The sequence below is a fragment of the Primulina tabacum genome, chromosome 2 (genome assembly GCF_025594145.1).
Source record: "Primulina tabacum isolate GXHZ01 chromosome 2, ASM2559414v2, whole genome shotgun sequence".
Classification (NCBI taxonomy): domain Eukaryota; kingdom Viridiplantae; phylum Streptophyta; class Magnoliopsida; order Lamiales; family Gesneriaceae; genus Primulina; species Primulina tabacum.
This window is the reverse complement of record NC_134551.1, coordinates 5198430-5215045: the sequence shown is the minus strand read 5'-3', so window position 1 is coordinate 5215045 and position 16616 is coordinate 5198430. Positions and strand designations below refer to the sequence as shown.

Here is a 16616-nt window from a genome sequence, read left to right as displayed (position 1 = left end):
GACCGTCTCACAGATCAATTTTGTGAGATAGATTTTCAATGAACCCGACTCATGAAAAACATTTCAGTTTTTTGCTAGTTATTATATGAAGAAATATTATGTAATATATGTTTATTTGAATTAAAAATGTTATTTTTTATATCAAAAATATAATGTATAATATATGCTGACCTGTGTCAATAATATAAATACGTAAAATCATTTCAAGGAAAACATACTCTTCTTGTAATATAAAATATTGAATTAAGACAGGTAATAGAGGTGTATGGTAAATTTTGAATTTTCATGTGTTTGAATATATTTTTATGTAGATATAGTTCTTTAATTTTATTCTAATATCTGGATATAAAAATTTATTAGGATTTTATCCATTATAATATAATATAATGTAATATAATATTTAGTCCCGAAAATTGACCACGATCTCCGGTTCTGACACTCTTTAATGTTAAATCTTCCAACACCCGAATTAATCGTTCTGCACATGGACGAATGAATCACAATGTATTTATCTATTTCATATAGTTGTATGTATATCTTGATTCGTATCTATACGATTTATAATGCAAATTGAATTAAGAAACTTCAAGTAATTGGTTTTAATTTCATTTGATTGATTAGTTTGGATAAATTTAATTTGAGTAAAATATATTTATGAGACGAGCCGATCCGAAGCTTAAATCGGTTGCGCATACAGTTTCTTATCAAAAGATAACAGAACATATGCCCAATTATATATTTTTTATTTGCTAAAAATAAGCTCAAATATTAACCAAAAAAGTTTTTAGCAAATTGATAGCGTGTAAAGGGTATCACGAGTTTGGAAAAAACACGTTTTTAATCTCCCTGCTGTAACTCTGGTTAGTGGTGCTGTAACCTCCGTCCACCAAAAGATTCACCCCGCTTACAAACTTTGACTCATCGCTGCTCAGGTACAGCGCCGCCTCCGCCACGTCATGCTCCGTCGGCACCACCCCTTTCAAGTTGGCGGAGGCGCATATAATACCCTCCACCACCGCTCTGTCCACCCCCATTATCTGCGTGAGCAGCGGCGTCGCCACCGCGCAAGGAGAAATGCTGTTCACTCTGATCCCGTACTGCCCCAGCTCAACGCAAAGGTTCTTCATCATCCCCACCACTGCATGCTTCGACATGGTGTAAGAGTGCGGGGACTCGCCGCTGACAACCGAAGCAATGCTCGAAGTGAACAGGATCACCCCCTTTCTCGCCGGGATCATCACCCTAGCGGCGTGCTTGGATCCCAGGAACGCGCCGTACACGTTCACTTCGAAAACCCTCTTGAAGTTATCGTTATCCGCATCGGCGATGGTGAAATCCAGGTTCCCCGTGATGCCTGCGTTGTTGAACATGATGTCGAGCTTGCCGTACTTGGAGACCGCGAGATCCACGGCGTTCCTGACGTCATCGTCGCTGGTTATGTCGCAATGGACGTACGAGATTTGATCGGGGAGATTGAGTTCTTCGCAAATGGAATGGCCCTTGTCGTCTTGCACGTCGGCGATGATAACTTTGGCACCGTGGAGGGTGAAAATCCTGGCCGTGCTCTCGCCGAAGCCGCTTGCGCCGCCGGTAATAATGGCTACTTTGCCTTCTAATCTGCACTTTGAACTAAAATAGTTAGCATTAAAATCTGATTTGATGTGTGAGTTAATCAATGCAGGATTGATACCTTGATCTTGGCATGAGAGCTTCAGCTTTGGTGAAACCGTTCATTTTATTTTTGATGTTGATATCTGTAAGAGATTATGCTTTTGTGAATTCTGATGTAACAATAACTTCAATTTATGAAATCGTGTAGTAGAATTTATAGAGTAAAAGCACGAGCAGAAATAAGACCAAGTCGTAGTATGAAATTTTTTTAATAAATAAAATTAATATATTGATTGATTTATTGAGTAGTTTGATTGTGGATAAAAAAAAAAAAAAACTATATAGATTTATAAATATTATTATCATTTGCATAAAATTTATGAAGTCGTGTAGTAGAAACTTGGAAATATTCAAAAGTCGCGCTTATCCATCCACCCTTTTTATATTTTTTATTTATTAGCTAATATTGTGCATTCAAAATATATATTTCAAATAAAATAGACCTCAAGAAAATAAAATAAGTGAAGTTTTAAAGTCAAAATAATTGAATACCGCATTTATTAAAACAGCTTTCAATTCAACTACCCAATCGGATGGCAGATTCCCTTCAAATATTTCAACATTTAATTAAGCAAGCAAGTAGCCCCATGTGTTTTTTTTCCTGTATGAACGCATACAATTTCCATCTGCAATGAATTATATAAAAACCGAGTGGATACTGTTTGATGAGATCCTATTTTTGGACACTGACTTAACAGTGTAGATATTTATTAATTAATGTCGGGTCCACATTTTTAAGCCGACCTTGTAATATTCTTGTCTCATATCTTAAAATTTAAATATTTAAAATAAGTTTATAATGAGTTACAATGAACTTCTATAGCAATTTGAGTTAATCATTTTCGTAAAGCGATGACGAATACGAAGTAGTTGTTATTAGGGCTCATTGTGCAGTCACGCAGGCGCGAGCCCGGGCTCGAGACGTGACAGATTTCGCATGAGTATGAATATCCATGTGAGAAAATTTGTAAAATAAGATCAGTCATCTATTTAATTAAGAAAATGACATTCTCATATATGTACGTCAATGATAGCATGAAATTTATCGTAAATACTAGAGTACTAATGTATTATTTCCAATATAAGGTGTATTAATTGTCTTTGAGGCACATTGTATTCTAAATTTATTTATTTTTCTTTAATAAATAAATCAGCATACAGACGGGAAGAATGTAGTTTGATGGTGTAATTGGATTTTTATTAGGATACCAATGTTTGTACTCTACCACTACTATTATTATTAATTTTTGTTTTTTGGGAGTGAGTCTATCATTTGTTATCGATTTCTAAAATAAGCTATTTAAAATTATTTATATTTGAACAAAAAAATAAACTACTTTTACTGTGAACGGGTAAACGAACAAGTCTCGTGTAGACATGAGCTCGACAAAATTTTAGGCATGCAAATCCCTTTCATTTTGGCCTTCAAATTCGAGTTTTATCCTTTTTTTTATAAGTTTTGTTCATAATTTCTGCTGAATATCAAAATTCGATTCCAATTTGATTTTCTTATTCTTAAGCAAGATAGTATGTGTAAGTAAGTTAATTACAGTTTTTCAGTTTTTGGAAATAAATGTCGATTATTGTGAATATGTTCTTTATAAATGGACATACTTTTTTTTATGTAAGGACAATTTTACGGTTGAATAAAATCATATGAGATTGTTTTTTTAATTATTATTTAGAGATATTTTGGCATTTTGTGTGAATTAGTATATCGATCTTTGTTACTATACCCTTCCGCTACATCAATAAGTTTCCCGGTTAAATTGAGCTTTTTGATTAGATTGTACTAATTTATTTTTTATTTTTTTAATCTAAAAATTATCATTGCGGTATTTTATCCTTTATGTTTTATTAAAAATATTAATTTTATTACAAAATTATCCTTTATTTTTCATTAAAAATATTTCTTTTATTGATATTTTATTTAGTATTATTATTTATTAAATAAAAAAATAAAGTTTTTCATTTTCTTAGGAATACATATTCTCATAGGAATATATGGGAATATGAATTCTAATTTCAATGAAAAGTAGGTCTTTTGTGAGACGGTCTCATGAATATTTATCTGCGAGACGGGTTAATCCTACCGATATTCACAATAAAAAGTAATACTCTTAGAATAAAAAAGTAAAACTTTTTCATGGATGACCCAAATAAGAGATCTATCTCACAAAATAGACATGTGAGATCGTCTCACACAAATTTTATGTATCAAGTATGAGAATGAGTCGGGAATAGAATGAGAATGAGTCGGATTGCTTTTTTCATTTCCAATTCATTCTGAATGCAAATCAATTGGAAATCTAAAAAGACCAAATCAAAGGTGTATTTATTTTAAATAAGTTGATTAATTTAATTTTAGATGTATTTCTCTGAATAAGTTAGTTGATTTTACTTCTAAGACATTATATTTTCTAAAAAATATACATATTTATTTTTTATATAATTAAGTTATAAAAATATTTAGGCATATTTTATATGATTTTCTAACTAATATCATGGTTATTTATATTGAGAGAGAATGCTCTTGCAATTGATATATAATTTGTTATAGAAAATTTTGATATTTTGGAGCACGACAAATTGAGACTTAAGTAAATTTATTTTATATTTTTATAGAACATCATTGAAGTTAAAATAATATGTTTTATTTTTCTGTATTATGTTTATATATGTATTGTCGGAAATTTTCCATTGTAACTGAAAAGTTGAAGGACTAGGGATGAGGCAGAGTTGAGGGGTGGGTGAAACCATTTGCCCATGGCTCCGGCTTTATTTATATCGTAAAGCATAACTCAGTTTGTTATGAAAAATAAAATATTGTTGATTATTTATTTTTACTTTGTCTAACGTTTGATTTAAGTTCTGCAAAATATTAATGCAATTTATCATTATCTTATATAAGTATATTAATTTATCATCTTATATTATGAGTTATTCATCATCTCATCGATGAGTCAAGTGGTGTGTAAAATCATTAAAATTATATTATTATATATACAAAAAATTTCGTGAGACGGATCTTCAATCCAACCCGTCTCATGATATAGATTCGTGAGACGATCTCATAAAAAAACGTACTTTATCCTATATTGCTTTCAATCTGTTTTTGTATTTGTAATAATAGTTATTTACATTGTTTAATTAATAATTGTTCTTTGGTGTTAGAGTATATGTTGATCAATAAGCCAGTTGCCGACGATAAAAATTACAATTTTGATAATGTATATCAATTTTTTTAAAAAATGATTTTTGATACTTTGTCGTTATATTCTATTTTTGGTTATTTAGTTAGGACATCTTCAAAACTCACCAAAATGGTGTAAATGTTTTGGTGGGGCAGGGCCGATCCTAACAATATTTAGGCCTGAGTCTAACTTTTAAAAACAGGCATCTGTATCATAATGTGTGTTCATATTTTTTTTAATTTCATAGCAATTTTTCAAATTAAATCAATACGTCAAAAACAATATAAAAAACTAAATGGATAAAAATATTAAACATGTCCAAAATGATCACTAAAAAACAACTCGTCTAACAGATCTTTTTTGTGACATGGTTGATCGGAGAAAAGTTTTGATGAGCTTTAACTTTGAGAAACTTCGCTCTGCACTTGCTACTGTGACCGTGACAGTCAACAAGATTTTATAAGCAATATGAGCATTTGGGAAACACCCATCCATTTTCTTCAAGTAAATCACTACATCAATGGCCGATTTTGCTTCTCTTGGTAATGAGCACCTCAAGAATGTCTACTCCGATAATAGATCATCCCCATTAACCTTTTTCATATAGATGGAAACTACCAGGAAAGTAAATACAGAGGCAGACAAATAGCTCGTACGAAGAAAGAGAACTTGTCATACGTGGGGAGAAACAGAAAACATGAGCAAACAGAGACAACAGAGTCTGAGAAAGACTCGTGACCAAAATTTCGAGAAAAAACACTTTGAATTAAAACAGAAAATACACTACACATTGAAAGCCGTATTAGCATTACATCCACCAAAATTTTAGTCAAAAGCGTAGATTATAGATACCACATAAAGCCCCGAAGAAAGTAAAAAACTACAATAAAAAATTAGAAGCCCGAACAAAGCAAATACGAGAAAATAGACTTACAGCTCCTCACGAGTCTTTCAATCAAACCTAGAGACGACACAACGACTGGAGTTGATTATGGCTTGTCTGCAGATGAATATTGGGGAAGATTGAGGAATAAATCGATAACAGGCTAAGCAAGTTTCATTTAATAAATAATTGGTTTTGGGCTATCTAGTAACTAGTATTATATATAATAATTTTTTAAAAAAATTTTTGAGCCCCAAAAAAAAGATGAGTCTGAGTCATTGGACTCATTTACCTCTTAACAAGCACCGGCCTGGGTGGAGGGAGTCTTTCTCCGATGGGGCTGCACTATATTGCAACCCCCTTCCTTTTCGCAGAGGCCCAATTTGTTTTTTAATTTTTTAAATTTTTTTTTGTTTTTTTATTATTATAAATATTTGTATTAAATTAGTATAATATTTATTTTATTATTTAAATAATTAGATATATAATCATACAAATTAAAGAATAATAATTATTGATTTTTAAATATTTATTTATGTTGATTATTAATAATTAAAGAATAATTTGATTTAATGTTTATATTTGAAGGTGTATCTGTATTATGTTTGAATTTATATTAATATTTTTCATTTTATATAATTTTTGTATATTAAATCATATTATATATAATTTAATATTAAATAAAATATAATAATTAATATATGTAAAATAAAAAGAATATTTTGAATAATTCGAGAATAATTTTTTTGTTGTAAGAATAAAAGTAAATGGGTGAAAATGAAAGTTGTATATAATACTAGAAATAACATTATTTAAATATAAAATTTATGTAAAAATATATTTTACGATCGAAAATAACTTTAATTTTTTCGCAATTTATTTTAGTAAAGTTTTTTTTACTTGATGTGACCCAATATATTTTTTTATGTCGTGTCACATAATTGATTTGACCCTATTCTGGCTCCATTATTGTGAGAATGAAAACAAAATCAACAAAGACGACTAGAGGGATATCAATTGTAAAAATAAAATAACGATATAAGATATAATTTTTTTATCAATGATATAAAATGACAAAATTAAATTTATTATACTGCAGATAAATCATATTTATTCTAAATATTTTATTATATAATTATAATTATATTATCAAAATAATAATTATTAAAAGGAAGCAGCGGTTTTTTGTTTTTAGAAAAAGTAATTAAGCGATTGTTTGAGATTTACAAATTTGATTGCTGAAACATTTTATCTTCGTAATATTGATTTTGATATTAACAAAATTTGTTATTTTGTTTATATTGAATTTACCTAAGTACGCAGAAATCTACCGAGCCTGAAGCTATTGAAACGCAAACTGAAATCATTAACTTATTGTTCAAACTGAACCAGTTCAACTGATATATCAAAGACAAGTTCAACTGATTGTCTACCTGATAGGTAGTTTAGCAGAAGACATTCAGAAGCTCTACCAGCTGATGAAGAGCTCAACTGATGAAGAGCCCAGCTGACCAGTTCAACTGAAGCAGTGAAACCAGTTCAGCTGACGAGCCAATTGATTTAACCACACCAGTTCAAAACCAGTTCAACTGACCAGTTTAGAACATCAGTTAGGATCCGACCAGTTTGCAGAACACGACAAGCTTAACTAAATGGAATCCAGCTGTGCGCATTTAAGTATAGCAATTGTCCAGTCAAAAGACAACAATGGACGTTGAAGTAGAGCTTAAAGTCAAGACGTTTCAGAATAACTGTCAGAAAGGACAAGTCGCAAACATCAGGAACAAATTCAACTGCAACAGACATATTTGATGAGTCTTGATGTACGGTCACGAAGTCTCTATAAATACAAGATCAAGACCATCAACAAAGAAGTGTGTGAAGAAAGTAAGAGAACAATAAGACATGCCAACATCTTAGTCTAGAAGCAAAATTCTCAGTGTATGAGAACACTTTCGTGTTGTATTCATAGATCAGTTCTCACACACACACATCATTACTCACCTATACAGAGAATTGAGTGTACTGATAAGTTGAGTGAGTCTTGCACAAAGACGTTAAACTTGTGTATGTACTCTTTAACACATAGAAGTTAAACAAGTGTTGGCTGGAAGGTTCTGCCTTCAGTCTAGACTAGGAGTTCAGTTAGGCAGTGGTGCAAGTCCTTAGCTAAGTGGGTTTGTACAAAGTGTTGTATAAATCAAAGTCTTCTAGTGGATCCTACCCGAGATGGTAGAAGGGGTGACATAAGAGCAGTTGAAGTCTCTGAAAATCCATAAACATGTCTTGTATACTTAACTGTTTAACTATTGTTTTTAAATTGATTTGATCAGTTCAAGCTGCTATCAGTTGAGTTCTCACCACAATTGAATTGATACATGCAAGAACCGATCCTTCTTATTTCAGTTATTCAGTTTACTCAAGTTAAAAGTTTCAAATTAGTCAGCTTTATTAACGAATGATTATTTCGAGTATTTTTCGCTTGGTTTAAAACCAAACTCGATCTAATTCAACGATGTTTACATTTTTAGAACACGAGATATTGAAGCTCATGAAGAATATTGTGTTTGAAGTACCTTCGCAAGTGTTAGAACCGATCTTTCATTGATGAAATTGGAATGAGACTACGCGTGATAAGAAAAGGTTGCTGCATGTGTGGTGGTATGAATGGCTAAGAAGAATAAGGGGAGAAAGGTCATTCTACTTGTGCAACAAATAACAAATAAACAAGTAAGTATTTCATGGCTTATAGAATCAAAACAAATACCATTATTTTTATTTTTAAAAACACAATTAACACCTTTAGTTGCTGACTTTTGATACAAAAAATTTCCAATAACGTTTTCTGCTTCGTCATTGTCAGTTATAAATAGTCTTCGATTTTTTAGATATAATTATAATTATCGTTGAAAAAATGGAATAAATTTATTTCTAGAGGTGATAAATTGCAAATGGAGAAGAAGAGTGTAAAAATATTTAATAAATATTTAAAATGTTACCTTTTCACACTAACAAAATGTTACCTTTTGCAAGTTGAATTTTATTATTCATTTAAGCATAAAAAAAAGGGATGAAAAGTTAATTCATGTCATATCGTAGGATCTAGACATGGTTTATGCCATGATCAATATAGGTGTTCTTAGTGACCGTTTTTTAGTGGTAGTCGTTTCAGTAGGTCCATGTATGAGAGCAGTACTGTTTTCAGTATCTCTGACTGATTCATTTATCTGAGAGTAAGATTGAAGAGTGACACTGCCGGTACAATTGGTCGATTCGGATTGGTACTCTAGTTAGCATTGAAAGGACTTCGACTTTTAGAAAGAGAAAAATACCTCGTTTTCGATTGCCTCGGGTTCATTTACCGAACCCCATAATCTATTTTGACTTTTTGTTAGATGAATATGAATCCTCACATAATTTGATATATATATTGATCATACAATAACACTTTGACATAAGCATATGATATAAAATTCCAAAGAATTCTGACATCCAACAGTATTCATAGGTACGATTAAGCTATTTCTCACAAAATGGAAATTATGATTCATCACCCAAAATTGAAATTTCAACAAATTATATTAATAATCAAATAATATATTTAACAACCATTCTTTATCGCGAAACCGCCGCCGAATTGGCATTCCTCCCATCTTCTATCAGAGAAGCTCTCGCCGACACAACGCTGCTACCAATAACCGGCGAATCAAACACCGCGCAGTCGATCCACTCATTGAGCAAATCCTCCTGTCCCCATACATCGGGTATCCAGACCCGACCCGCCACCTCCACCCGATGCCTCTTCAGCTTCTCCCGCCCGCTTCCACTCCCCTCCACTGTTCCTTCTGCATTATTCGTCACAGTTTTTGACTTGCTCTTCTTCGATTTCGTAACTGTTTTTGTGGATGGATGAGATTGGATTTCGTTTATTCGATTCTGCCGAGGCATGATTGGGAATGGGATCTAGTTCGAGGGAAGCTTCCTCTTGCTTGCTTTATATGGGCAATGGAGGGACTGCTGGCGTGCTGTAAGATTCAGATTCCAATCTTTGTGCTTTTATTTTCTGCACCTCAAAAAATACTAATATGATTCTTTTTGTTTATTGGCTTTTTAAGATATTCTTTTAGAACGACGGTATGTGACTGTGTTAAAGTCATGTGTCATCGATATAATTTTTTGAATATCATTTTTTAAATTATAAATATTATTATATTATTTTATAATACACAATTATTTTTTCGAAATATTATTTTTAGTTTTGGTGCCATTCGATTTTAAACATTCGATTTAATTAATCATTATTAGAAACATGTAGAATAGCACACCCACATTTGGTGATGGTAAATGTCATTAATTCTTAATTATAATGTAGATATAGATATGCACATATAGATCGTGTTCATGCGAGTTACAAAACATTAAATGATCGATGTTTGACTCAAATTTTATAAATAACTAGAGTTGTACAGTTGTACGTCATTTTATTATCAATATATCGATTTATCTTTCCTACGTTATAATTTTATTAACGACCTACTAAAATACTATGATTTTAAATAATTATAATTTAGCGGGGAAATGTCATTTTAAGAAATAAATAATTTTTTTAAAAAATGTCAATGTTAGAAAGGAAGTAATCATCAACAAGCAGTTGAGGGTTCTTTTTCTTTTTCCCGGTAAAGGATTTTTTGTGGATATAATATGAGTTAGATGTTGATATGAAAGAATTTCCATACAATCGTAGGCCAATAGATTTTGATAGAGGGAGAATAAAGTCATTTTCGCAGTAGCATCTCAATCATTTAATAGGAAATGGACTTGGCTGGTGTTGGATGTTGAAGTAGATATTTGGTTCCAAAGTCGTTTTCTACCACTGTTGCCCTTCATGTATATATACTATAAATAGAAATATTGTAATATTGAGTGCTGAAAAACTATAGAGTGATCCCAGTTTCATAAATGAAATTTATTGAAATATATGACAAGTAAGATATTCAAGTGTATATGTTGATTTATATTTTTTGGTAGATTCAATTTATAAAAAATTATTTTGATTTGCAAAAATCATTTATTTTGAACATATAACATGCAAATCTAAAATGACACATGATATTTTTAAAGATGTCCACAATTAACAGTGACTTGCAAGCATTTTGTCCCCAGATGCATATGTACCCCTTACTTGATTGAGAGTTGTATTCTTTCCCTAGTGAAACTTCAGGAAATCCTCGAAACTTTGGTGAAACTTTATTTTTTTTTTTATAAAAAAAATGACCTAACGGCCTTGGTTCATAATTATCAAGAAAAAGTGTTATGCTCAAAACTAAGCTTCACATGAAAACACTGTATCGGGTGAAAAAGAAATATTTTACGGTGTAGGATAACGAGGGCCTCCTTTCTTCCTCAAGAACTCTGGGATCTCTACATCGCCAGATGGCCTATTTGAATCTAAAGGAGATGCCTGCATTGATTTTGATTTCGCCTACAATTACTCATGTGGCTAATGCATAAAAAGACAATGTAGTGTTTTGGGCACAAATACCTGGATAGATTTCCCAGCACTTGCCTCCAGCCTTTTAAACCCAGTGGCTATCAAGGTTATGCTAACCTGTATTATTTACACTCTGTGTATTAATTATTATAACTCGTATAATAACGACCAAGTTAACTGGCCGTCTAATAAATTCGCCTAACTTTAACTTAATATCTTTACTAAATTATACTTCCTGACCAAGAATCTTTCTGAATCGCGGACAAATATGAACATGGAATAACTGGTAGGTGTCGATTAATGATATTGGTATGAAGTTTATGAATAGTAGTCTCAAGTGAATAAACTTACTTGACCACTTAGTGAAGGATCTATCACAGCACCAAATATCAAGTTGGCATTTGGATCCACAAGGTCATATATAACCTCTGCAGCAGCATTTACCTGTTGTTCCACATTTAAAAACATATGCTGAAAGAATTATATACAAATTGGAAATGTGACACCTATATCTCCATAGCATAACGTTATTGATAAACCTATAATGCACCCTTCTATGTACATGGAACACAATTTTCCCGGTCAGCATCTGAATCTGATTCCTCCACGTTCGACCCCAGTTGGCCACAATTTTGCCATGCAAGATATATCATAATGGGAGTTTATTTGAAAACCCCTCAAGATCATGTGGCCAAATCGACGCATCATGTGTATGGTGCAAATGAATTGAGTCAGCTTGCAAGGTCTTGAGTATACTCAAATATTATTCTTTTGATATTCAAAACTATTGAAGGCCAAACTTGTACATATTCAAACAAATTTTCTAGCAAAATTCAATCCCCAATTATATTATTTCCCAAGTCAAATGACACTAATGAGCTTTAGTATAATCAAAATGAACAAGCTTGAGGTATCATTCAAACACTGATTAAATAAAAATTGATAATTAAATTTAAACAAGAAAATCGAAGTATAATTCAATGTTTAGTTTGAGCCAAACTCAAGCCAAAATAATTAATTCATCGATCTTTGAGCTAGTTAAAAAAATTTAAACTCAAGCTCAAATATGAAACTTTAATTAGTATTCAGCTCGACTGAATTTGTTTGCAGCCCTAGGAATGTGAATATTGATGTTAATTTAAACATCACAATAAATTCGCTCGCAGCCATACGAAAGCAATAGTGTACAGGGTTGTAAGATTTGGCTAATTTAATAGAATTTTCGCGTTACTTTTTCCTTTCCGAAGATATGGCAATGATGTCTAGTGAAACAACATTTGAACTCATATCTCAGATATAAAACAAAGAAAAAAAAGTTCAGTGAAGGAACTACCTCAGACAATGTTAAATCAGTACCACCAGTTATATTCCAAACAATTCCAGTAGCTCTCTCTATGCCAATATCCAGTAAAGGAGATTGAATGGCATTTAAAGCAGCATCTCTCGCCCTGCTCTTTCCTTTATAGTTGTAATGACAATATTAAAAACTTAAACTCAACAAGAAAGTGGCAGAGTGATCAAAACATCGTATGAATATGGTAATTGTTTATCAATTTAAATCATATTCATCAATAGATAAGTATTTTTTTCTCTCGCATTAATTAAAAAAGATTAATACATATGATTAGTTAGGTGAATTGGAAAACAAACGTGGTGCTCAGCATTTCTTATATATATATATATATTATTTAACTCCGTAAAATCCATGATTATACGTATTCTTCTCTATTGTTCCTACCCTCGTACATACACGGGATACATGTAATTTTTTGTGCTTGTTCCTCAAGACAACAGCACTTCATCAATGCCATTTCATTTACAACACACCGACATTTTAGAAGTCCCAAGTATTTCACTACTTCAAAATGATATATATTATTGTTATACTATACAAAACTTAAAAATTTCAAAATGATATCTACCAGATCACATGCGAAACATTGATTGCAACAATTATGAGAAAAATCACAATGAAATGATAATAACATTAAACACAAAACAGAGTAACACAAATAACTCTTGATAATACCAGTTGCAGTTCCAACACCCATTAACGAAGAACCTGCGTTAGCCATAACAGCTCTCACATCAGCAAAATCTACATTTACTAGTCCTGGAATCTGCAGAAGATAATGCACCACAAAGTCAATCCCATGACACCCTAAAAATTTCGGAAACAATCAAATAAACACTTGACAAAAATATTCCAAGGGATTATTTGCAACCTCTATAAAAAGTGATTCTTCACTATCCAATTTTACAAGTCAGTTTTTTTGACTTTCTTAACCCCAAATTTTGCCTCCGCTTTTGTTCAGTTTAATTCAAATCCAGAAGTCGTTCTCATGCTTATCCATATTCTACAAAAGTAAATATGATATTTTGATAATTAAATGTAATTTTTTCTGAATACTCTTAACCCCAATAGTTTTATCTAATCCAAAAGTACCCTTTACATTCAATTATAGTTCACAACACACCATCAATCAAAATCTCTTGCAAACACTCCAATAAGGGTATTTTGGGTATTTTGTTAAAAACTATTATTAGAATAACTTATTTGCCAAACATTATTTTAAACTTAACAAATTTTCAGCTTTTTTTTTTATTTTTAATTACTACTCACTTCTGATTTTTCCCGATTCTACCTTTTCCCCCAAATTTAATATTTTCTAAAAGCATAATCTTTTGCAAACACTCCCTGAATAATATTGAACAACTGGTACGCTTACAAAACAATCACACATGCATACGAATGCAAAAGATCTATAATCACGTAAACTAGCTAGATCTTTACACCCCCAGAGTATCATGCTTTCTAAAGAAACATAAAATTTTAGTAAGAGTTAACATCTTTCAAAATGAAAACTGAAAGCTCTCTAAGAAAACATAAATGCAGATGAACCCAAATTAAAATGAAGTACAAGATCCACTAAAAAAAAAATGAAACCCTTATATGAGCAGACATACCGTGATTATATCTGATATACCACGAACTCCTTGGCGTAGAATGTCATCAGCAAGATTAAACGCTTCTGTTACTGGCGTAGATGGGGAAACCGCAGTCAATAGTTTATCATTTGGGATAACAATTAGAGTGTCAACATTTTCTCTTAAAGTTGCAATTCCTTCTTGGGCTTGAACAGCTCTTCGCCTTCCCTCGAAAGAAAAGGGTGTGGTGACTATACCAACAGTCAAAATACCCATAGACTTGGCAATGCCAGCAATTACAGAAGCTCCACCAGTCCCTGTTCCACCACCCATCCCAGACTGCAGATTTTTCAGGATAAGAGACGAGGAGAATTATACATCCTCAGATACTAGTCTATTTCTAAGTAAATGTAAACACCCACAAAGAAAATTTTGAAAGTTACTGGTCATTTTCAATCATCCAGGTGTCAACAGTATAAAAATAACATAAACTATATTTAAAACAATTCTATCATCCAGGTTTCAAGCATATAAAAATAACAAAAAATATGTTCTGAAACAATTGACAAATTCACTATCATAGAGAAAGAACATAAGACGGTTATTCCGGTGGACCATGGGGTATATAAATAGACAAAATAGGAATTAAGAATTATAGCTGCAAAAAAGAATGAGTATCAATCATGGATATTCAAAAAAACCGTTGTACAATTTGCTATTTGTCCATATAAGATATCAGCAAAGATTGACATGACGAGGTTTTCAGCTGAGCATCAGCACATAATAAAAAATTGAATGGTCATCCAACGATCCCATATTCCGGTGATCACTTGAGAACTTAGGAACAGTCAAATAACGTCATTAGAGATTTCTGATAATTGATTATCGTTAATTTTCTAGAGACAAATTTCAATGAAAGAAATATCAATGCCAGTGATAAGACCGAACAACAAATTATGATAGCATGAGAGAGTTTCATACTCAGTGCCAAAGGAGAATTGGCCAGTAAATGCTGAACTTACGGTCACGAAGATCATGTCCGCCCCATTAACCGCATCCTCTATGGCTTTTTTGCTTTCTTTAGCAGCACTCATACCAATATCTGGATCCCCACCGGCACCAAGTCCTCTGGTCAGCTCTTGGCCAATCTGCAACCGATGCTCAGAGAGGACTGGTGAAGCCCTCATGGCTTGTATATCCGTATTGACAATCCAAAACTCGATACCCTCCATTTGACTCTCTATCATACGATTAACAGCGTTAGAGCCACCGCCTCCAACACCAATAACCTTGATTTTAGCCTCATTATTATTGTACGAAGTGGACGAACCTATCAAGCTCTCAGCAACACTTCCACTCCAACTATCCTGTCTTGGCTGGCCAATTGTAATGTTTGTTTCTCCTCTAAGCATTGAGATCTCAGGGTGTAGATTTAGAAACTGGTCCTTGCTCTGAAATTGATCGAACTTGTGAGGGTTTGCTAAAAATTTGAACTGGGGGAAACTCAAGCCACATTTTTGACTCATAACTGAAAACCCATTCTTATCTTCCGCTATTTTTAAGGGGGAAACTCTTGCTCCAAGAACAGTGGACGCCCCTATTGATCTTCGAGTATCTGGGGCAGTGAAATAAGGGGATATGCACGCAGTCATTCTAAAATACAAAATTCTAATCCGAGTAGTTCCTTTCTGATTCCGCTGTCACTGTAAAACAACAGTATGAAGTTAAACCCAAAACGATGGCCTTTTTTTTAATGCCCTGCTTCTGTCAGTAATATATTTTTTAAAAATTTAACAAATATGAATAAGAAAATTTTATTAGAATTTTACCAAGCAGAACATGATAAACCAAGTTAATATATCATTAGATATAACACATATTCAATTCAACTGCATAAAATTAAAATTGAAATCACCAGCATATCATCATAAATTAAATTCCAAAAAATTCAGATATCACCAAATTAAAAACTTAAAAAAACCCTAAATAAACTCACAAAGGCATAGCCGCCAAAACTTCACAAACCACTGAATGAATCTCATACAAAAGAAATCAATGAATTAACCGAAGGACATCTAAAAAGTGACTAAATTCAATGAACTATCAGTAAGCAAGCGTAGTAAACGAGAAGAAACAAACAAGAAGCGCAAGTCACTCAGAACAGTAACAGCATAAAAATCGCTGGTCACATGAATACCTGCAGCCGCAATGCAAGAGATACGAAGACCTCCTTGAATTTCAGTAATGGCTGAAGGAGATGAGATATCGCAGCGAACACTTATGGTAGACTAGTAGCTAATATAACACAAATTTCGCAGTCGGCGGGGCAACGCATTGGCTCGGTACGAAGAGGCCAGGGAAGCAGAGTGGAGTGGAGTGGAGTGGAGCGGTCTGTGATGGTCATGGATTTGCCAGATTGGTGTTTGAATTTTCTATTTTTTTTCCTTTC

The 16616-nt window shown here is 32.4% G+C and overlaps 2 protein-coding genes across 3 annotated transcripts; both read right to left on the bottom strand.

The window, feature by feature from the left end:
- Positions 1–629: 629 nt before the first annotated feature.
- On the bottom strand, positions 630–1880 carry LOC142527330 (short chain aldehyde dehydrogenase 1-like). Its single transcript, XM_075632109.1, has 2 exons — positions 1691–1880; positions 630–1617 (listed from the first exon to the last, which is right to left on the bottom strand). The coding sequence occupies exons 1-2, from the start codon at positions 1732–1734 to the stop codon at positions 813–815; spliced, it is 849 nt and encodes a 282-aa protein (XP_075488224.1). The 5' UTR covers positions 1735–1880; the 3' UTR covers positions 630–812.
- Positions 1881–9157: 7277 nt separating this feature from the next.
- LOC142527319 (cell division protein FtsZ homolog 2-1, chloroplastic-like) lies at positions 9158–16571 on the bottom strand. 2 transcript variants are annotated; one of them, XM_075632096.1, is made up of 9 exons: positions 16365–16571; positions 15498–15870; positions 15190–15407; positions 14207–14506; positions 13269–13359; positions 12573–12697; positions 11591–11683; positions 11291–11356; positions 9158–11209 (listed from the first exon to the last, which is right to left on the bottom strand). In XM_075632096.1, exons 2-9 carry the CDS (start codon positions 15817–15819, stop codon positions 11117–11119), a joined length of 1308 nt encoding a protein of 435 aa, XP_075488211.1. In that variant the 5' UTR covers positions 15820–15870; positions 16365–16571; the 3' UTR covers positions 9158–11116. The 2 variants fall into 2 exon arrangements, with proteins under 2 accessions (XP_075488211.1, XP_075488205.1); XM_075632090.1 differs by having other exon boundaries at positions 15190–15870; positions 16365–16570.
- Positions 16572–16616: the final 45 nt, after the last annotated feature.

Bases quoted from the DNA above. Each gene is read 5' to 3' on its own strand.
- LOC142527319 (XM_075632090.1), bottom strand. From the start codon at position 15,819: ATGACTGCGTGCATATCCCCTTATTTCACTGCCCCAGATACTCGAAGA. The intron at 14,507-15,189 runs GTAAGTTCAGCA...AAAAATCTGCAG, and splicing joins CGGACATGATCTTCGTGACC to TCTGGGATGGGTGGTGGAAC. The intron at 11,357-11,590 runs GTAAGTTTATTC...TAAATAATACAG, and splicing joins ATCCTTCACTAAGTGGTCAA to GTTAGCATAACCTTGATAGC.
- LOC142527330 (XM_075632109.1), bottom strand. From the start codon at position 1,734: ATGAACGGTTTCACCAAAGCTGAAGCTCTCATGCCAAGATCAAG. The intron at 1,618-1,690 runs GTATCAATCCTG...TTCAAAGTGCAG, and splicing joins GCTCTCATGCCAAGATCAAG to ATTAGAAGGCAAAGTAGCCA.